Source organism: Lipotes vexillifer, unplaced genomic scaffold (assembly GCF_000442215.2).
Source record: "Lipotes vexillifer unplaced genomic scaffold, Lipotes_vexillifer_v1.1 scaffold410, whole genome shotgun sequence".
In the NCBI taxonomy this organism is placed as follows: Eukaryota; Metazoa; Chordata; class Mammalia; order Artiodactyla; family Lipotidae; genus Lipotes; species Lipotes vexillifer.
The window spans coordinates 1,777,548-1,794,394 of NW_006794028.1; the positions used below are offsets into that span (position 1 = coordinate 1,777,548).

Below are 16,847 nucleotides of genomic sequence, written 5' to 3' on the forward strand. Positions count from 1 at the left end.
AGGACCGGGGTCTTGGGTAGCGGGGTTTCCACCTCATCACCCTTCACTTCCCTTCATCCCCCCGCCCCAGCCATTCTTTCCGAGGGCTGAGGGCTTCAAAGACTGGAAGTGAAGCCTTAGTGATGACCCAGGGGAAGAAATCCTCCCAGCAGCCTGCTGACCCTGTTTCTTCACGTGTCTCATCGCACCGGCTTCGGTTTACACTTGAACGACGTGAGAAGTGTCCAGTGCGGACCTGCTGACCTCTGGTGCCTGAGATCCACCAGCGGCAGCTCCTCTGGAGCTGGATGGCGGAGCCGGGGCCCCCTTGGGGACGTCCGAAGGAGCAGGGCGGTGCCTGGCCCCTCCTCCCCCACCCCCGCTGCCACCGTTGCCCCTGTTCTTACCTCTTGGGTCCCTCTCTCTCCCCCTCTCCCAGCTCAGCATCTCACCCTCTCTCTCACGTGTGTAAAGGGGGTGATGAAATGTCCCCATCAGAGGAGGTGGCCCTTCTGGGCCCGCAGTGAGCCCTCAGGGACCCTGATGGCAGAGCCTCGGGGACTCCTCGTGAGGCCAGGGTGGAGGCGGGGGCCGAGGGCCCGCGTGTCCTCCCGCCCTCCCTGCGTGCCGCTGCCGCCCCGATCCTCTGTCGACGGCGGGGGCTCCCTCGGATGCTCTCCGCAAGAACGGGCTCGGGCCAGTGTAAGCCAGAACGTCAATGAAGCCTCATGCAGATGGGCGGTTTGTCATCAAGGGGAAGACGGGGCGGATGGTCTTCCTTTCGGTGGAGCCAGCGCTGCCCGGGGTCCGGTGGGCGGCGTCCTCGGACACCACCGTCAGGGGCCCGGCCTCTGCCGCCTGGCTCCGTCCTTTCGGGACTCAGGTGGTCAGGAGGTCCCCGGGGCCGTGGGCAGCTCTGGCGCGGCAGAGGCACTGCGCTCTTGCAAGAAGAATGTGGGATGCAGGGGCCCCAGGCGGTGAGGTCCACCGCACATTTCCTCCAGACGCCTGTTCACCTCCCGAGCCGGGGCCCCTGCCCCCCGCGGAGGGGGGAGGGCCTGTTGCGGGACCAGGCCCGTCTCCTCTCGGGGACCACGCACCCCGAACCCGCTCAAGGTCTTCCGGCCGCACGCACCTCCTCTCCGCGTGTCTCTGCTCAGCCCTTCTCTCTGCCAGTGCCCTTCTCCCGGCGTCCACCTGTCAGATGCAGCTTGGGCGTAACCGCCTGCGGAAGCCTTTCCCGGTCCCCCGGCTCCCCGTGCCTCCCAGACTCTCTCAGGGACCCTCTGCAACCCTGCTCTCACTGCTGTCCACGTCTGCCCCCTGTCTGGTCTGCGGGCTCCGTGAGGTCAAGGTCCTGGTCTGAGTCCCGCCATCCCCAGCACCTTGCCCACGAGCAGAGTGTGCTGGATGTTGTGTGGGCCACCGAGGAAGGCACTGGTGACGGGAGGAGAGGCGGCTCTGCCCGTGCTCGGGGCACAGCCCCCCACCCAGCTCCCTGGGGGCGTCTGGATGCTCGAGCTGTACTCCAGGGGCCTGTGGTAGTGACAGAAAGAAAAATATAACCGATCATCGGAGAGAGCTTGAATAAACTGTTAGTTTTGTTTGTTTTTGTAACTGTTGATTATAGAGGTAGCACATGGGGATGCAGGGCCTGTGTTCTAGTCTGCACTGCGCCCACGCTACCTCTGAGAGCTCAGGAAAAGCCCTGCCCTTCTCTGGGCTCCTGCTTCGTTGTCATTCAGATGCAGGGTTGACTGGTGTCGGAGGTTTCTTGCAACGTGCAGATTTGCTAAGCTCACGGAGAGGTGAGTAGATTACTGACCTTCAGAGCATCCCAGAATCCTGGGTGTGACCCAGCGCCAGTGGGGCCGCTCTCAGTGGGCCCACCTGGAGGGCCGGTGCCCACCTGAAGCACAGGTTCTCCCGGCTTCACTCAGGCATCCTTCTGTCCAGGTCAGGCTGAGCTCAGGGACCACGTCCCAGCCTGCATTCCCATCATCCCTCCCAGGGTTCAATTTGTAGCCCTTCTCCGGTTAAAAATCCTTCCGTCATCAAAACCCACTTTCACTGTTTGAGCCGCAGCTTCACAGAAGCTGGTGGTGGGATTCGAGTCCACCAGCCCGGTTTTCAGAGCACTCTGGAGGACCTGGGCTTCGTCCCTTGGTCGTACCTCACCTGGGTCACACTTTCTAAAACACACCTCACCTTTCAGGCTCTTCTTTTAGAATATTACCTGGCAGAGTAGGTAATTGAAGGAAAAGAAAGGGACTCTGAAGCCCGCTTTCTTGCTTCTTCCCACAGGTCACCAAGGAAAACAGAAACCACCTTCTGCCAGAGATCGTGACGTGTGTGCAGAGTGGCCGGAAGTGAAGACGACTTGTCACGGCTTTTCTGCACGTGAACATATCTCTTGGAGAGGAGCCTCAGTTCCCTGCCTGTCCAGGTTTTTGGCCTTCGGGTTTATGAAACCTTGGAGGCTTTTCCAAAGAAAGCCTGACAGCTGTTTTCCATAAAATGTTTAAAAGATCAAATTAGCCTTAGTGCTGGATTGACTTGACAAGATTAACAATCCACTGTGGCTTATTTATGCTGAGAGATTTCTGTTTATTTCCTCTTGCAGTTGTGCATATGATTTGGGTAAATTATGAAATGAGAAATGGTTTTCGGAGTATTAGTTGGAATTTGCCCCCATTGATTGAAGTTTATAAATGTGTTCAGGGGAAAAGGGGGAGAAAAGAGTTCACTGCCTAATCAGTTTTGCATGTCAGGAAAATTAAATCCCTCTCCAGGAGCAGCTGAAGTCTCCCGCAACTTAGAGTGATAACAGTTACTTGATTTTTTAAAAAAATCAGTATTTCAAAAAAAGCCATTTTCGGTCCTCCCCCTCCCCATCTCTTATTGTTTATCTGTTTGCGTATTGCATAATAAAGTAAAGGTAGATGTGATGATCGCACGCATGTGGGTCCTTGCATGGGAGGGACGAGCAGTCTGTAGAAATGTTGGTAGCACTTGGTACCCAGCGGGGCATCAGATCAGAGCCGCACTTTGGCCCCATTCATTTAGACAAGTTCGCAAACCTTCCTGGGCCCTGTAAGGAAGGCGTCACCACAGCCTGAAGGAAACCACCCTCAGGGGTCCTCGTGATCCCCTGGGGAGCACCCGGGGCCGGGGCCCGGGCTGCAGGGAAGACGGTGCAGAGAGAAAAGGTGCAGCCTGGGCAGGGCCCCGTGGGACAGACCACTGAAGCCCCAGAGCTCACAGAGGATAACAGCTGCCCTCCCAGGGGTTGATGGTACACAATGACGATAACCAATTCAGTGTCTTTAGGCCAGTTTTGGTGAAGACCTATGAATTACCAGGATTTTTTTTAGCCTTAGCTACAAACCCAGCTGGTGCTAATGCCGGGTGCGCCCTTGAATGTGACCTCTGACCAGTCCGGGCATCTGTGGAGCGAGGTGCCCCATGAGCTGGGCCCTCACGCAGTGGACAGTGCAGGAAGCAAGTCAGAAAAACAAATACCATATGCTAACATATATATGGAATCTAAAAAAAAAAAAAAAAAGATGGTTCTGAAGAACCTAGGGGCAGGACACACACAGTATTTTTAAAAATGGGTTTTTTTTGGCCAAGCCGAGGGGCATGTGGGATCTTAGTTCCCTGACCAGGGATCGAACCTGGGCCCCTAACCACTGGACCGCCAGGGAAGTCCCCCAGATGGTTTCTTTTCTTCTCTGAATCGGCACGTGTCAGGGAGATGGTCCTTTAATGTCACGACCTGTGACCTCTCTGACTGTGGTGGCTGAGGAAGAGGGGGCACCGTCAAGCCGTAAGTGGTCAGGTGCGGGGCGGGGAGCAGTGGTAGCCCAGGAAAGTGGGCTGGGCCTCCCCCCTCCTTCTCCGTCTGTCTCGTGTTCGTAGAATGCTGTGTCTGGGAAGACCACGTGGGAGTAGGGGCAGCTGATGGCAGGTGCTTGTGACTTGGGACAAAACAGTAGGAAAGTGGAGCAGGCTTGAGAGGAGGGCTTGGGGAACAGGCCTTGCGATGCCCGTTTCATGGGCCAGGAGAGGTCAGTGCACCAAGCGGTTTTAGAAAACGACTTGCCAGGCAGGTGGCTTTAACACACAGGGCAGAAATTAAAATCAATAATGCCAGATTAGCCCCGTGATTTATACGAAACCAAGCACTAGAGTTTTTATATTACCTTTAGAGAAGCAGTTTTGTTCCGTGTCCAAATGTAGAAAATAAATAACTCTTTAGCTCTGTCTTGGCAGACAGGTGAATAACCCCAGCAAGAAATGTCACCTTGGGAAAATCTCCTCTAAATGGGGGCTCATAATACAATATTTTGCAAGGAATACGCTCTGATAAACAGTTGACTCGCTGAAGATCAGATTAACAAGCCCATGAGTTGTAAATATAAAATTTGTTTGCAACAGTTGAAGAAAATCACGTGACCGCGTTGTTGACAGCCCATTAAGAACCCTGGAGGGGATCCAGCCATGATCTCACCCGTGGGTCTACGTGCGCACACACTCAGAGTGTACACTCAGGTGGCTTTACTGCCACAGACAGCGCAGAGGGTGGCATCCCTATCTGAGGAGTCTGGCCCCGATGTGGGTAAACTACACCTTTCCTTCTCCCGCTGCGTCCCAAAAGGCTGCCAGAGAAGCGGGATGAGCAGTAATCCAGCAGTCGGAAAAGCAACTCTCGAATCTCTGGTGGCAGGAGTACCCGCGTCGTGTCTGCCTTCTCACCTGCATTGCGCTGTCCCTGCAGACTGCTCTCCCAGTTCTTTGAGCAGCTCTCACTTGCTGGGGAAGCGGTGACTCTGTGTTTCTTACTTGTGGAGGGCCGAGGAGTGCCCAGTCTGAATGCTGCTGGGCGTGGGTCATTGTCTTACCTGATTCAAGTGGCCACCCTATATGGGGAGGCCATGCTCACAGCTCAAGGCTGCCCTTTAGCCCTGAGGGCTTGGCTGCAATGTTGCCCAAAAGAATTTCGGGAACTGCCAGCCAGGTTTGCTTGAGCCGACTTAGAGGACTGCGGTGAGGTTCTATCAGCTTCTCTTTAGACAGACGTCTGCAAATCCATCAGAAATAAGCAGGAGTGCACCTCCAGGAATTGCTGATTTGAGAATCGTGCACCGTGTCTCCAATTATGCGGAGTCTACCTATTGTTATTAATTTCTAATTCTTATTTTATATATAAAAAAAAAAGAATATTACCATCTACTTCCAAGGGGTAAGGAATTCTCTGCAATACCCTCCCCTCTGCCTCCACTTCCAAACCCCAGGTACCTTTAAGAAATTTGTGTGACTGTTTCCAAATTGAGTATCCCTAACTATTTAGGTCTTTCCAAAAGTGATGGTTCGCCAGGTCAGGGATGATATTCTCCATGGACTCCGTTCTGCGACCCCTTTCTCCTCCCTCACATCAGAAAGAAGCCAGGTTTCTGCTCTACCTGATGGGAATCTTAAGATGAGAAACGCTGTCTCAGAATTTGCCTACAGCATTATAAATCAGCTATACTTCAATTAAAAAAAAGAATCTGAAAAAGAATATATATGTATGTATAACTCACTTTGCTGTATACCTGAAACTAACACACCACTGTAAATCAACTACACTTCAATACAAAAAAATTTTTTTTTTTAAAAGAAGTTGCCTAAATGTCATTCTTCCAGTGAAGGATATGGTATTTTTTTGGTTGTTTTTGGTTTTTTTTTTTTAGACGTGACAACAGTTTCAGCAGAACTCACACAACTGGACACAGCAATAACTGTAAACATTTTAATTCCAAAAACAAAGGTATGTGCAAATGTCCTGTGACGTGGTAAGGATTGCTTGGCTTGGAAACAGGCGTGCATTCCTGGGAAGCACACAGGAGCACTGGGCGAGACGGGGCCTGGCTTCTTGCAGGATGTTGCTGTGGCTGCAGTTAGCATCATTCCTAGGTGGCCCTTCCGTGACCTGCCTCAACTAGACTTTTGCACTCACGTTGCTGGGGATGGTTAGCTCCTTTCACAGGATGCTTTGGACGTGACTGCATGCACTATCACATTTTTTGCAGTAAAGCTGTCACTGGTTTATACTTACTTAACATCTGCATAAATATTATAAAGAAGTGAGATGTTTATATGTAGACTGGACATCAGCGCATTGGACCAGCTGATGGTGTGATACGCACTGCTGTCCGCCTCTTTTTCACAGTAACAGTGACATACAAAATGCCAGTTGTTTAGCATGCAGCTGTCTGATTTTCATCAGGACCGGAAGGAGTTATTTACGTGCTCTATTTGAGTTGTCTTAAGATGTTAACATGGCTTTTATTTGAATTTTCCAGTTCTGGGAGGGGTGCTTCCCGCGTCCCGCCTCTCTGGGGCCGCGAGTGCCAGAGCAGGAGGGAGGCCTGGTGTCAAGGTTTGTGTTCGTCACGTGAGATATTTTTCAAGAACCTGAGATCAAGTTATTCTGTTTTGTACACAGCACTCATCTTCCACAGGATGGATCTCCCGGCTCTCATTCTTTGCGCTGTTTAGTTTGGGGAGCGCAGGGGAGAAGCTGGGCGGGGGGGCTTGCGTTCCCCCCCGACGGCGTGGCTTCTCCGGCCCGAGCTCAGCTACTGCTCGTCGGAAGCGCTCTGCTGGGAGGCCGTGTCGTCTAGGCCCATGTCCTCCTGGCTTGCCCTTCTGCACATCACCCGCAGGTTCTCGGCCACGTGGTGATCTCGAAGCAGCCCCTGCTCGGTGGCCTCCGTGGGTTCGCATGGCTCGGAAAAGTGCTTCCAAAGAGAAAACAGAAGCAACAAGTGATGGCTCAGCAAAGCTGATTGCTTCCCCTGATGACCACCCCACGGCTGTAGGTACCAGCCAGCAGTGTGGCAGGAACCTGGGGTCAGAGTCTAAAGTCAGGTCCAGTTACAGAGGACCAAAGCGGCGGCGCGGCGGGGGGTCTTTGAGGACAGAGCATGCAGCCCGAGCCACGGGCAGAGGGAGGCGCCTCTGCACACGGGGACCTCTTCTCGGGTAACCTGGAGAAACATGACCTTGGGCAAGAGGTCACTTGTGAGCCTGGATTTCCTGAGTTTGGGTCAATGTCACTTCATATACATTGAGTCCTGCACAGCTGCTCAGTCCTGCAGGTTTGATGCCAAACAGTAATACCAAGGCCTTTTTTTTGTGGCTGCACATGGTCCCAAGGACCCAGCCATCCCTGTGGGAGAGAGAATTGGCCAGAATCCCAGAGCTGCATCCACAGACTGTCTTAAACACACATTGGGGGTGGCAGAGAGCTGCGATACTTTGTGCACCGTTACTGAGGAAATGAAAAAAGGGAAGTTTGTTTATGTTTAGCTATCTAACTTGAACTCCTAAAGTAACCGGGGCTCCAGGATGCTCATAACCCTGCCCTGAAGGCTAGCACACCATCTCTGCAACGGCATGGCTCTTCTTAGGGTGGTGCACGCCGGCCTGGTTTCAAGGTGGCTGGAAGTGCCACTGTATGGCTTCTCCTGCGGGCGGGGGGAGGCGCCGGCCTGTAGGGCTTCTCCCTTGGGGAAGAGGGTAAGGGCAGAGCCCCCATCATCCACCTCCAAATACCCACACCCGGAACCAGAAGGCCAGCAGCCTGTGGCTCTGCCCCCCCGCGGGCAGGACGGCGTGTGAACGTTCAAACGGAGCGTGGAAGTCTCCAACCTGATGCCTGCTTTTGCCTTAACGTCTCCGATTTCTCCCTCCCTACCACAGTACAGAAGAGAGCGGCTGGGTGTTTACTTACATACTTAACTTGTGAAGCCCAGTTATTCATCCAACGCCAGCCAGCTTGGAATTCTCAATAAGGAACCGTTTATTTGGGCAAAGTCCTCAAAACTCTCTCACATTTAACTGCGTAAAAGTAGAAAGCCATCTCAGGAGCCACTGTAAAATCTGGTGGCTCGGAACTGATGGTGAGCTGCCTGCAGTGCTGACGTGTGTCCTTTCCTCTCCCTCAGCCAGAGGAATGTGGAAAGAGAAGGTTCTGTCTGCACCCGTGGAGAACGTGCCCCACCCCCCTGCACCCCGACATCCTGGGTTCAGGGCGAAGGGGACTCTGACACCAGCTCCCTCCACCGCCTGCCTGGGCGTTATCATTACGGGACACGTGTGATGCATCCTGTCCACTTACGAGCGCGGCCAGTCCAGCTCCCGTCTCGTTGCCTGTCTGTTACTCTGGGAACCCTACAGGGCAGGTGACGGGAGCCTGCAGGCCCGGGGGACCGGGCTCCTCGGCCAGGAGTGCCCCCCACCCCCCGAGCCTCTCACCCGTGCGGGCTGGCTGGTGGTCCTGGCCGAGGGGCCCAGGGTGATGTTGACACTGCTGGAGGACTGGGTGTCGCTGGTGTTACCCCCCTCGGCGGCAGACAGCCCGGAAATGACCAGGACGCTCGAGAAGCTCCTCTTGCCAAAGAGGAAGCTGAGGGTGGAGCTGGTGGACGAGCCCAGGCTGGACCTGATGAGGGCCTCGGCCCGCTCGCGGACGCTCAGGTGGCCGGCAGCGGGGGCGGGCGGGGGCTGGGAGTGCAGGGACGCCGCCGAGGTGCACGGGGACAGCTGGCTGCCCGAGAGCCGCCGGGCCAGCTCGTGGACCGACGTGGACGTCTGCAGGAAGGCCGGGCGGCTGTCCACGATGGGGCCGGACGAGCGCAGGATGGGCGGCGTTTGGCTTAAGACCCTGGGGGCCTGGACGGACTGAGTCCTGCCTTTTCTCCTGCCTTTAAAGGAAAGCAGAGCAAAATAGGTAAACGACAAGGACCTACTGTAGAGCACAGGGAACGCTACTCAGTAGTCTGTAATAACCCATGTGGGAAAAGAATCTGAAAAAGAACGGATACATGTATGTGGATAACTGAATCGCTTTGCCCGTGCACCTGAAATTAACACGACATCGTAAAGCAACCATAAATTAATTTAAAAAAACAACACATAAGTGTGGGAATTAAAGAGAAAGAAGGGAAAAGCAAGGGCATTCAAAAAGTCACTTATCTAGTCAACCAGAGCTTTCTAAAAAGGGGGATTTAAAAAAAAAAGACAGCAGAACAGACCAGCTTGCCGTGGCAGGCAGCTGCCCATGTCAGTGTCTGCGTGCTGAGGCAGGAGGGCTGCTCTGCGGGGCCCGAGGGACGCAGGCCGGCCTCCCACCTTCCGGGCTGGGATGGAGGGTTGGGAGCCCAGCTCGGGGCTCCACTGAGGCCTGAGAACTGAAGGATGGGGCGGGGGTGTTGGTGTGGGCCACAGGCCAGGGCGACGGGCCCGTCCGGTTTGTCCAGGCCTGTCCTGGGTTCCGCACCGAAGTCCCTCGTCCCTGGGAGCCCGTCCTGGGCAAACCCATAACGTGGCCTCATCAGGCAAATCCCATCATGTCCCTGCTTCAGGACTGGGTTCCCGGGCTCCTCTGGTAAGCAGTGATGAGGGGAAAGCATGTAGGTTTGCATCATGTCTAGTTGCCTTCGAAAGAGGAAAAAAGGGCTGAGCCACATGCTGTGGCCTTTTTTTTCTAGAAAAGTTTTCCCTTAAGATCAAGGTCTTTGAGAGGAAGCCCTCCCCGGCCCAACTCGGGCGTGCACGGCCAGGGTTCCCACGTCTGTCAGGGCTCCCAGTAGACTGGAGGGGCTCCCAGCTCCCTTTGGCCAGTTGTCCCTCCCCTCAGGGGTCCTTCCTGGCTCAGCTCGTGCTGAGACTTGCTGAGATGAGGCCTTTATTTTTTACGGGAGTCTAGTTGATTTACAATGTTGTATTAGTTTCAGGTGTACAGCAAAGTGAATCAGTTATACATATACATATATCCACCCTGGCCTAAATCTAAAAAAAGAGAGAGAGAGAAACAAGGCCATTTTGGACACAAGGGACTGGACTGCCCAAGGGTTTGGTCCTGGCACATCTCTGGAGGAAGGCGGGCTTAAAGTGCCTGTCTTGTGCCTGACTTACCTCTGCGGCTTTAGAGACTAGGCGGGTGGACGCGCCTTGAATTGCTGGAACGCTGAGTTCCTTAACTTAAGCCTCAGTACTCACCAGGGTCTAGTTTTAAAATATTGTTTTAACCACAAGGTCCTACTGGGAAGCACAGAGAACTATATTCAGTAGCCTTTGATAAACCGTAACAGAAAAGAATATGAACAAGAATGTATATATGTTTAATCGAATCACTTTGCTGTACAGAAATTAACACATTTGTAAATCAACTGCACTTCAGTTTAAAAAAATAAAAATAAATAAAATATTATTTTGAAGGGGGCAGCTGGTGACGTCGCGGTGCTACCAAGTGCCCTACTGACGTGTCTCCAGGAGTGGCTACAGTTACATTCAATGGGTAAGAATAGAGGGGGCTGCAGGGTGGGTACCCCCAAGGAATGTTACCTTACCCCAAATGCCCAAGTGATTAACCGGGCACCCGGTGATTCTGAAATATTTACGTTTGTCTATGGGAACACGTCTTTTGCGAGATAACTCCTTAGGGCACAGATGCTACTGTGGACATTCCCCGGGTCCCCTCTAGCCCTGCCCCTCCCACAGCGGCGGACTGGCTGAAAGGGCCCTCCTGCCTCACATTGACCTTACAGCCATGTGCCCACTGTGGTGGTGGGGGCCCGTTTCCAGAGGGCACTGGGGCTCCCACCTGGCTCCCTCCTGCCCGTCTGCTGAGAAATCGGGGTGCCCCCCCCCGCAATGCTGCTCACAGAGTGGTACTGGGATCAGGCTCCCCAGGTGAGTGCAGGCAGCTCCCTGGCATGGGGGTCCCCCCAGGGGATGGGGCCCATCTGAACGGTCCCTACTGAAGAGCTGAGTATGTTACTCTTATAGAGGAAGAAAGAGGGAGAAAGGGACCCTGACGAATCAGAATTAAGAACAGAGATGGTGATTTGTTAGTTTATTCAGAGCTTGGCAAGGCCAAACATCTGCTTGTGATTTATACTGTAACGCTGATTGCTGCCCCAGAATAGTCCACATTCATCCGCTAGACAGTGATTTTGATGTTGGAGAGACCACCCGTACTTAGTGGGGGAACTTAGCTCATTCCAGTAACAAAGGGGAATGGTCCGTGTTCCATGCAAGATGGGGTAACCTCTGCCCCGATTTCACTGCTTCAGATTTTCTTGGGGTTTTTTTTGTCGCTCTTGATTTTTTCAAAGTTAATTTTGCAAATGGAACAAGTACGAAACCAAGCTAAATACATCTATGCTACTTATTATTCTGTAGTTTAACTTAGTTTGCCAGTTACTTCATTATCAAATTAGGAGTGTTTCTAGGGAAAACCTCCTTAGAAGCTGGGTTAAAATTCCATGTAAATTACCCGCCCCTGTTCATTATCCCAGCACTATTCCTTTGTCTTTGATTGTTATCTGAAAGGTGGTGGTGCAAATCCTTAGAAAAGGATAGAAGAGAGAAATTATATGTATCAAATGTTAAGTACTGAATCTAGATGAAATGTATGTAGGTATTCATTGCCTTATTCTTGAAGTTTTTCTGTACTTTAAAAAATTTCAAAATAAAACACTAAACTATTAAAAAAAATAGAAGAGATAGCCTTCCTGTCCAATTTGGGATTCAGATTAGTTACGAATTCCTAACTGCTCTCAGCAAGCAGCCCACCAGCCTCCACCAGTGGGCTGAGTCCCCTTCCAGCAAGAAGTCTGCAGGTTGTCAGGCCACACTTAGGGCTGCACAGTGAGTTCCTGGCCGTGGGCGTGAGGGCCCGCGAGTCAGGCATGAGGTGCTGGGCATCCACACACTGTGCCCACCTGGGATTGCAGTTCTCTGGGAGTCTGGCAAGGGCCAGGACGGGGATACTCGGCTGGGGACTGAAGCAGGGACCCAGGGAGGGAGGGAGCAGTTGGGACTCCAGTTAAGGGCACTGAGCCTTGGGCACTGTGAGTAAAACAAGAGTCTGTTCTTAGAATTTCGTTCACATTCACCCTTGAGAGCGGCTCAATCACTGCTGCGTAGCTAGGCTTCTCTGTCATGCCCTGCCCGGGAAGTCAGGTCCTTCACCTCGGCCCCGGGGACTCCCACAGGGCACAGCACACTGGTCATCACTGGTTGCCTACGTGGCATCACACGGTGCTCTCCACCCTCCGCCCTTCCTCTCTGACTGCATCGGCGCATCTACCGGCTCGGCACGCGGCACACTGACCAGGAAACAACGACCCAACCTGCAAAACTCACCTCGCACGGAAACCCAGAGCTGCCTCAACCTGACTGGGAACAGAGCCAGCCCCAGACGGTTTGGGTTTGGCCAAGGGTTTCTTAACCTTGGCCATTGGAACCATCTCAGAAGCTTCAAAAGTGCCTTGACCTAGACACTGAGACCCACACCCCCCCCACACACCTGTGTGCCCCTGCAGACCAGGCCCTGGGCCTCCCCTGTAGCCTGGGAGGCGAGCTACGGGGTGGGAGCTGGGAAGGTGAGTCTTCCAGGTCGAGTACAAAGATACGGGATCAGGAATATCCCCCCCCAGAACTGGAGACCGACCTCTAACTTCCCTGCGCCGGCTGAGCAGGCTCCTGGCTTGCTTTCTGGAAACTGCGGGCACCATGGTTTGATTCAATTGGAGGGAGGGCGAGAAGGCGGCCAGAGAAGCCGGAGGTTGGAAGGAAACCCAGCAACTGCACAGCACAGATGTGGCGATGCCTCTGGCGATGCCGTCCTGCTGGGAACGGCAGCGGGGGGTGGCTTCCCAGGCCACCCTCACTCTTCCAGGGGCCTTCGGGCATCTCACCACTGGCTGCGTCATCTGGGAAGAGTCCTTGGTGGCAGGTACGAGGCGTACCTTGGTGGTGCCGGGCAGGGCCATCCCCCTCCCCATGTGCGGCTCCTTCCGGGGCCGATGTCCTTGGGGTCACAAGGGCTACTGCACTCAGGGCTTCTTCCGCAACTGACAGCTTTGCGCCTGGCCCTGTCAGGGCACGGGAGTCCCCCCACCCCATCCCCACTCTCTGCACCAGCTCAGGAGGCGGCGGCCTGTGGGTGGAGGCCCCTGCCAGGCTTCGGAGGCCTGAGCCGGGCGGGGGCAGCTCTCCTCTTGCCTGCAGCACGGATACTTGTGCGCACCTGCGATTATCGGGCGCTGAGGGATGCAGCCTGGGATCCCACTGGAAGCTTACCCCGTCCTGGGCTTTGTTCTCCAAGTCCCGGGGTTCCGACGTGGTGCTTACTCACAGGTGGGGCGTGTTTCTAGCTGCCACCGAGGGAGGTGGAGAGAAGGGACAGGGGTCCTGGCCTTGAACTTCCCCAGGGAGTGAGTGCGTGCAATGAACCAAGCCAAAGGTGGCCATGCCCCCATATGGCTTTAACCAGAGTGGTAGTAAAAAGAAGGGGACATTTCAGTTTTCCAGGGGCAGGAGGAGGTGTCTGTGTCCTAGATGTCTCTCGGGCCTGCTCTGCCCTGCCGTCCCGAGATTTCCCTGCTGCCTTGAGGCGTGCCTGTGAGTCCCAGTGGCTGGTTTCAAGCCAACTGTCTCATGTGTTTCATCCTTGTGAAGGCAAGTTTGGACTCCATCCCTGTCCAGCCCCGCAGAATGGGTGTTTGGCTTATGCCACCGGCTGTGATGCCCCCTGGTGCGTTTCAGGAAAGCCTCGCCCCGGGCAGCCACTGAGGCAGGGGGATGGTGAGGCTTCAGGCAGGGCCGGAGGGCAGAAGGGGCCATCTGTCACGTCATTCCCCCTCCGGGACTCATGCCCCACCAGCTTCTCTCAGCCCACTGGGGCCCCCTTGGGACTCTAAGCCAGATGGTCTGAAAGGTGGTCACTCTTGCATCCTTCAGGGGACCAGCTGGGCTGCATCTGGAGCCGCCTGGATGTTCCAGGGCAGGGAGAGCCTGTCGGGGACCGCGGCGTGGTCCTCCTCTGGGTGAGGGAAGAGAGATAGCTGCCTTTGGGGGTCTCCCTCCTCCCCGGGACTAGGCCTACTCGGTGTGGCCAGTGCCCGATCCCCAAGGAATCACCAGGAGAGCGGTGACTCTTAGGTGGAGAATCTTAGGTGGAGAAGCTGGCGACAGCTGAGTCTCACTTGGGAATTCCGTGGCCCAAGGGCCTGATACCCCAGCCCCCAGTGAAGCCTTAGGGGGAGTGGCTGAGTCCAGAGGGGGACCATCCACCTGTACAGTCAGCCTGCGTCTGCTGAGCACAGCGTCGCCTTAGCCCTGAGCGGAACCCCCAGGACTTTAGAGGGTCCCACTCAACCCCCGCTTCTCCTACCACATCTCTCCCCAGGACCAGGAAGCCAGAGACAAGGGATGCTTCGGGCGGCCCCCATACCCCCTGCCACCGAGCGCTGGGCGCCTGGCTCTCCAGAAGGCCCTGCCCGAATCCAGAGCCTGCCCAGACCCACCCCCAGGCTGCCCCCAGCGTGGGCCTTGGGCCTTCCTGCAGGTGTGTGCACCGCACCGACCAAGGCCTGCGGCGGGGCAAGGAGTAGCAGGCAGGTGTGGATGGAGCGTGGACGTGCAGACTAGAGGTCTACACGTGCACAGGCCCCGCGCGGGCACGGCAGGGCGAGGCACAGTGGGCCATGGCTTCCCTGTGTGCTCCTGTCCCCGGACCCGAGAAGAGAGGGCCGCCCACCGAGCACCCCCTTGCACTGCGCTGACCTAGTGCAGGGGCGGGCAGCTCCCAGGCCCTGAGCACACACAGGCCGACACAGTGATGGGGGCAGAGCCGTGTGGACGGCTGGCTGGCCAGGGGCCTCTCTGAGGTGGTGGCATTTGGTCAGAGGCTGAGCGAGGGAGCAAAGAACTGAGCTGAGGCTGAGGCCAGCACGTCCAGCCGGGGGAAGCAGCAGCGGCAGAGGCTCTGCAGGGAGGAGCGCTTGGCGTGAGTGAGGGGCAGAGAGGGGGTGTACGGCCGGGCAGTGTGAGCCAGCGGGAAGGGGTGACGGAAATTCCAGAGACAGCAGGTCATGGGGAGCCCTGCAGGCCAGGCGCAGGCCCAGTTGGGCCCCCCAATTCATATGCTGAGCACTAACCCTGGAGCCTCAGGATGTGACCTTATTTGGAAAGAGGGCTGTTGCAGGCGTCAGTCGTTAAGATGGGGGTCATAGCGGGGTAGGGTGGCCTAATCCAACGGGACTGGTGTCCTCACCAGAAGGGGAAATTTGGACAGACACGCACACAGGAAGAATGCCCTGAGAAGATGAGAAGGCAGAGATCAGGAGGAAGCTCCTACACGGGAAGGGACGCCCAAGATCACAAGCAAACCACCAGAAGCCAGGAGAGTCCAGGCACCCATTCCCCATCACGGCCTCAGAAGGAAGCAACCCTGCCAACACCCTGATTTGGGACTTCTGGCCTCCAGAACTGTGAGACAGTCTTTTGTTGAAGCCACTGAGTTTGTGGTACCTTGTTACAGCTGCCCTAGCAAAGGAATACAGGTTTGTCCTGAGGGATATGGGAAGCCATTATTCAACAGAAGGATGTCCTAAGTTAAAATACTCTCACCCTGGCTGGTAATGTGGCAAAGAGATTTAAGACTGTGCAGTTGTCAGGGCTGCCTGAATGGCCAGAGAGAGCAAGAGAGCAGTTCTTCTTTTATTTGGGGTGAGGAGGGGCGAGGTGGGCCCCCTCTCAGCTCTCTGACCCTCTGAGCGGCAGGGGGCACCCAGTCTCAGGGTAACTCCCCACGAGTGCAGGGCCTTCCTTCCAGACTGTCGGCTTCTAGAGCACAGGGAGACACGTGTCTGCCCCATGTCCCCAGCCCCTGCCCTGCCCACAGAACACGGGCAGCTGCTTCAAGAAGAGCTGGGTGTCGGCTTCACCTGGGGGAGCCCCAAGGAAGGCCAGTTGTAAGAGGAGCCCTTCAGCCAGGGTAAGAAGTCAGGCAGGGCAGGGGCCCTACCAACAGCACAGATGGGGCGCTGGGAGGGAGGAACCCGGGGAAGTGGCTCCATCAGACTCGGGGACGCGGCGAACTTGATGAGGGAAGGCAGGGTCCCAGGGCCAGAGTGCCAGGACCGTGCCAGGGGGGTAGCCCTGCAGGTGCTGGGCCGTCTTGCCCGGGTCCGAATCCCAGATGAGCCGCTTACTAGCTGGTAACTTTGGGTAGTGATGAACGTCTCTGCCCGTTTCCTCAGCTGCAGGGCGAGGACCAGGGAGGATGAAGTGAACTTGCCTTGTAAAGCGCTCAGGACGCGCTGGGGGACTGTTACTTATTACGTTTCAGCGCCGCAGCAGGGATGCACTTTGTACCACGGGGAGGCACGCGAAAGCAGGAGCGGCCCAGGGTGGGCCGGCCCCAAGGCCTCGGACGCTCGGCAGAGGCTTCAAGAGTCTCCCAAGCAGGAGGACAGCTGGACTCAGAGCCCGGGCCGGCTGCAGGGGGGTCTCCTGCTCACGAGGCCCGTGGGCGATGTCACCTGGCGGGCCTGGTGAGCTCGTAAAGCACGGAAAGCCAAGCGTGGCCTTGGGAGAAGCGATTTTAAGAAGCAATGATGGAAAATGCACAGCTGGTTTGGGCTCTGGAAGATGCAGCTCCGACATCCGCCACGAAAGCCTGTGACTGGTCCCAGCCTCAGGCTCTGGTGGTGAATGGTGGGGGGGGCGGGGCGTTCACAACCTGTGGGGTCTGGATTTTAGGACAGGAAGCAGCACTGGCCCCAAGCGCTGGCACAGCTTCGCTCCTACGAAAGGGAAGAGGCATCTCACGGAGTCAGAGCCCGTCCAGCACGCCCACCTTCGGCTCTTTAAAAGCCTGCGGCCCCGCCAGCCAGAAACCCCCAGACTCCAGCCTCCCTCTGGTTCCCACAAGTCACCTGGTTAGACGTGCCAAGCGCTCAGGAATTACTCCATTTGGAACCTATCTTGCATTCTCCCACCTGGAAGATCACTTTATGTGATTT

At 55.6% G+C, this 16,847-nt stretch overlaps 2 protein-coding genes across 2 annotated transcripts in view; one reads left to right on the top strand and one right to left on the bottom strand.

Annotated features, from left to right (window-relative positions):
* NTPCR (nucleoside-triphosphatase, cancer-related) overlaps positions 1 to 2,930 on the top strand; it is a 36,364-nt gene extending 33,434 nt beyond the window's left edge. Inside the window, exon 5 of the mRNA XM_007466992.1 lies at positions 2,284 to 2,930. Within this exon, the coding sequence (XP_007467054.1) occupies positions 2,284 to 2,352 (69 nt within the window). The 3' untranslated portion in view covers positions 2,353 to 2,930. The remainder of the gene's footprint in view (positions 1 to 2,283) is intronic.
* Positions 2,931 to 6,602: 3,672 nt separating this feature from the next.
* Positions 6,603 to 16,847, bottom strand: part of PCNX2 (pecanex 2) — a 277,088-nt gene continuing 266,843 nt past the window's right edge. Inside the window, exons 33-34 of the mRNA XM_007466993.1 lie at positions 8,284 to 8,732; positions 6,603 to 6,764 (exon numbers count right to left, since the gene is read on the bottom strand). Coding sequence (XP_007467055.1) covers positions 6,603 to 6,764; positions 8,284 to 8,732 — 611 coding nt within the window. The remainder of the gene's footprint in view (positions 6,765 to 8,283; positions 8,733 to 16,847) is intronic.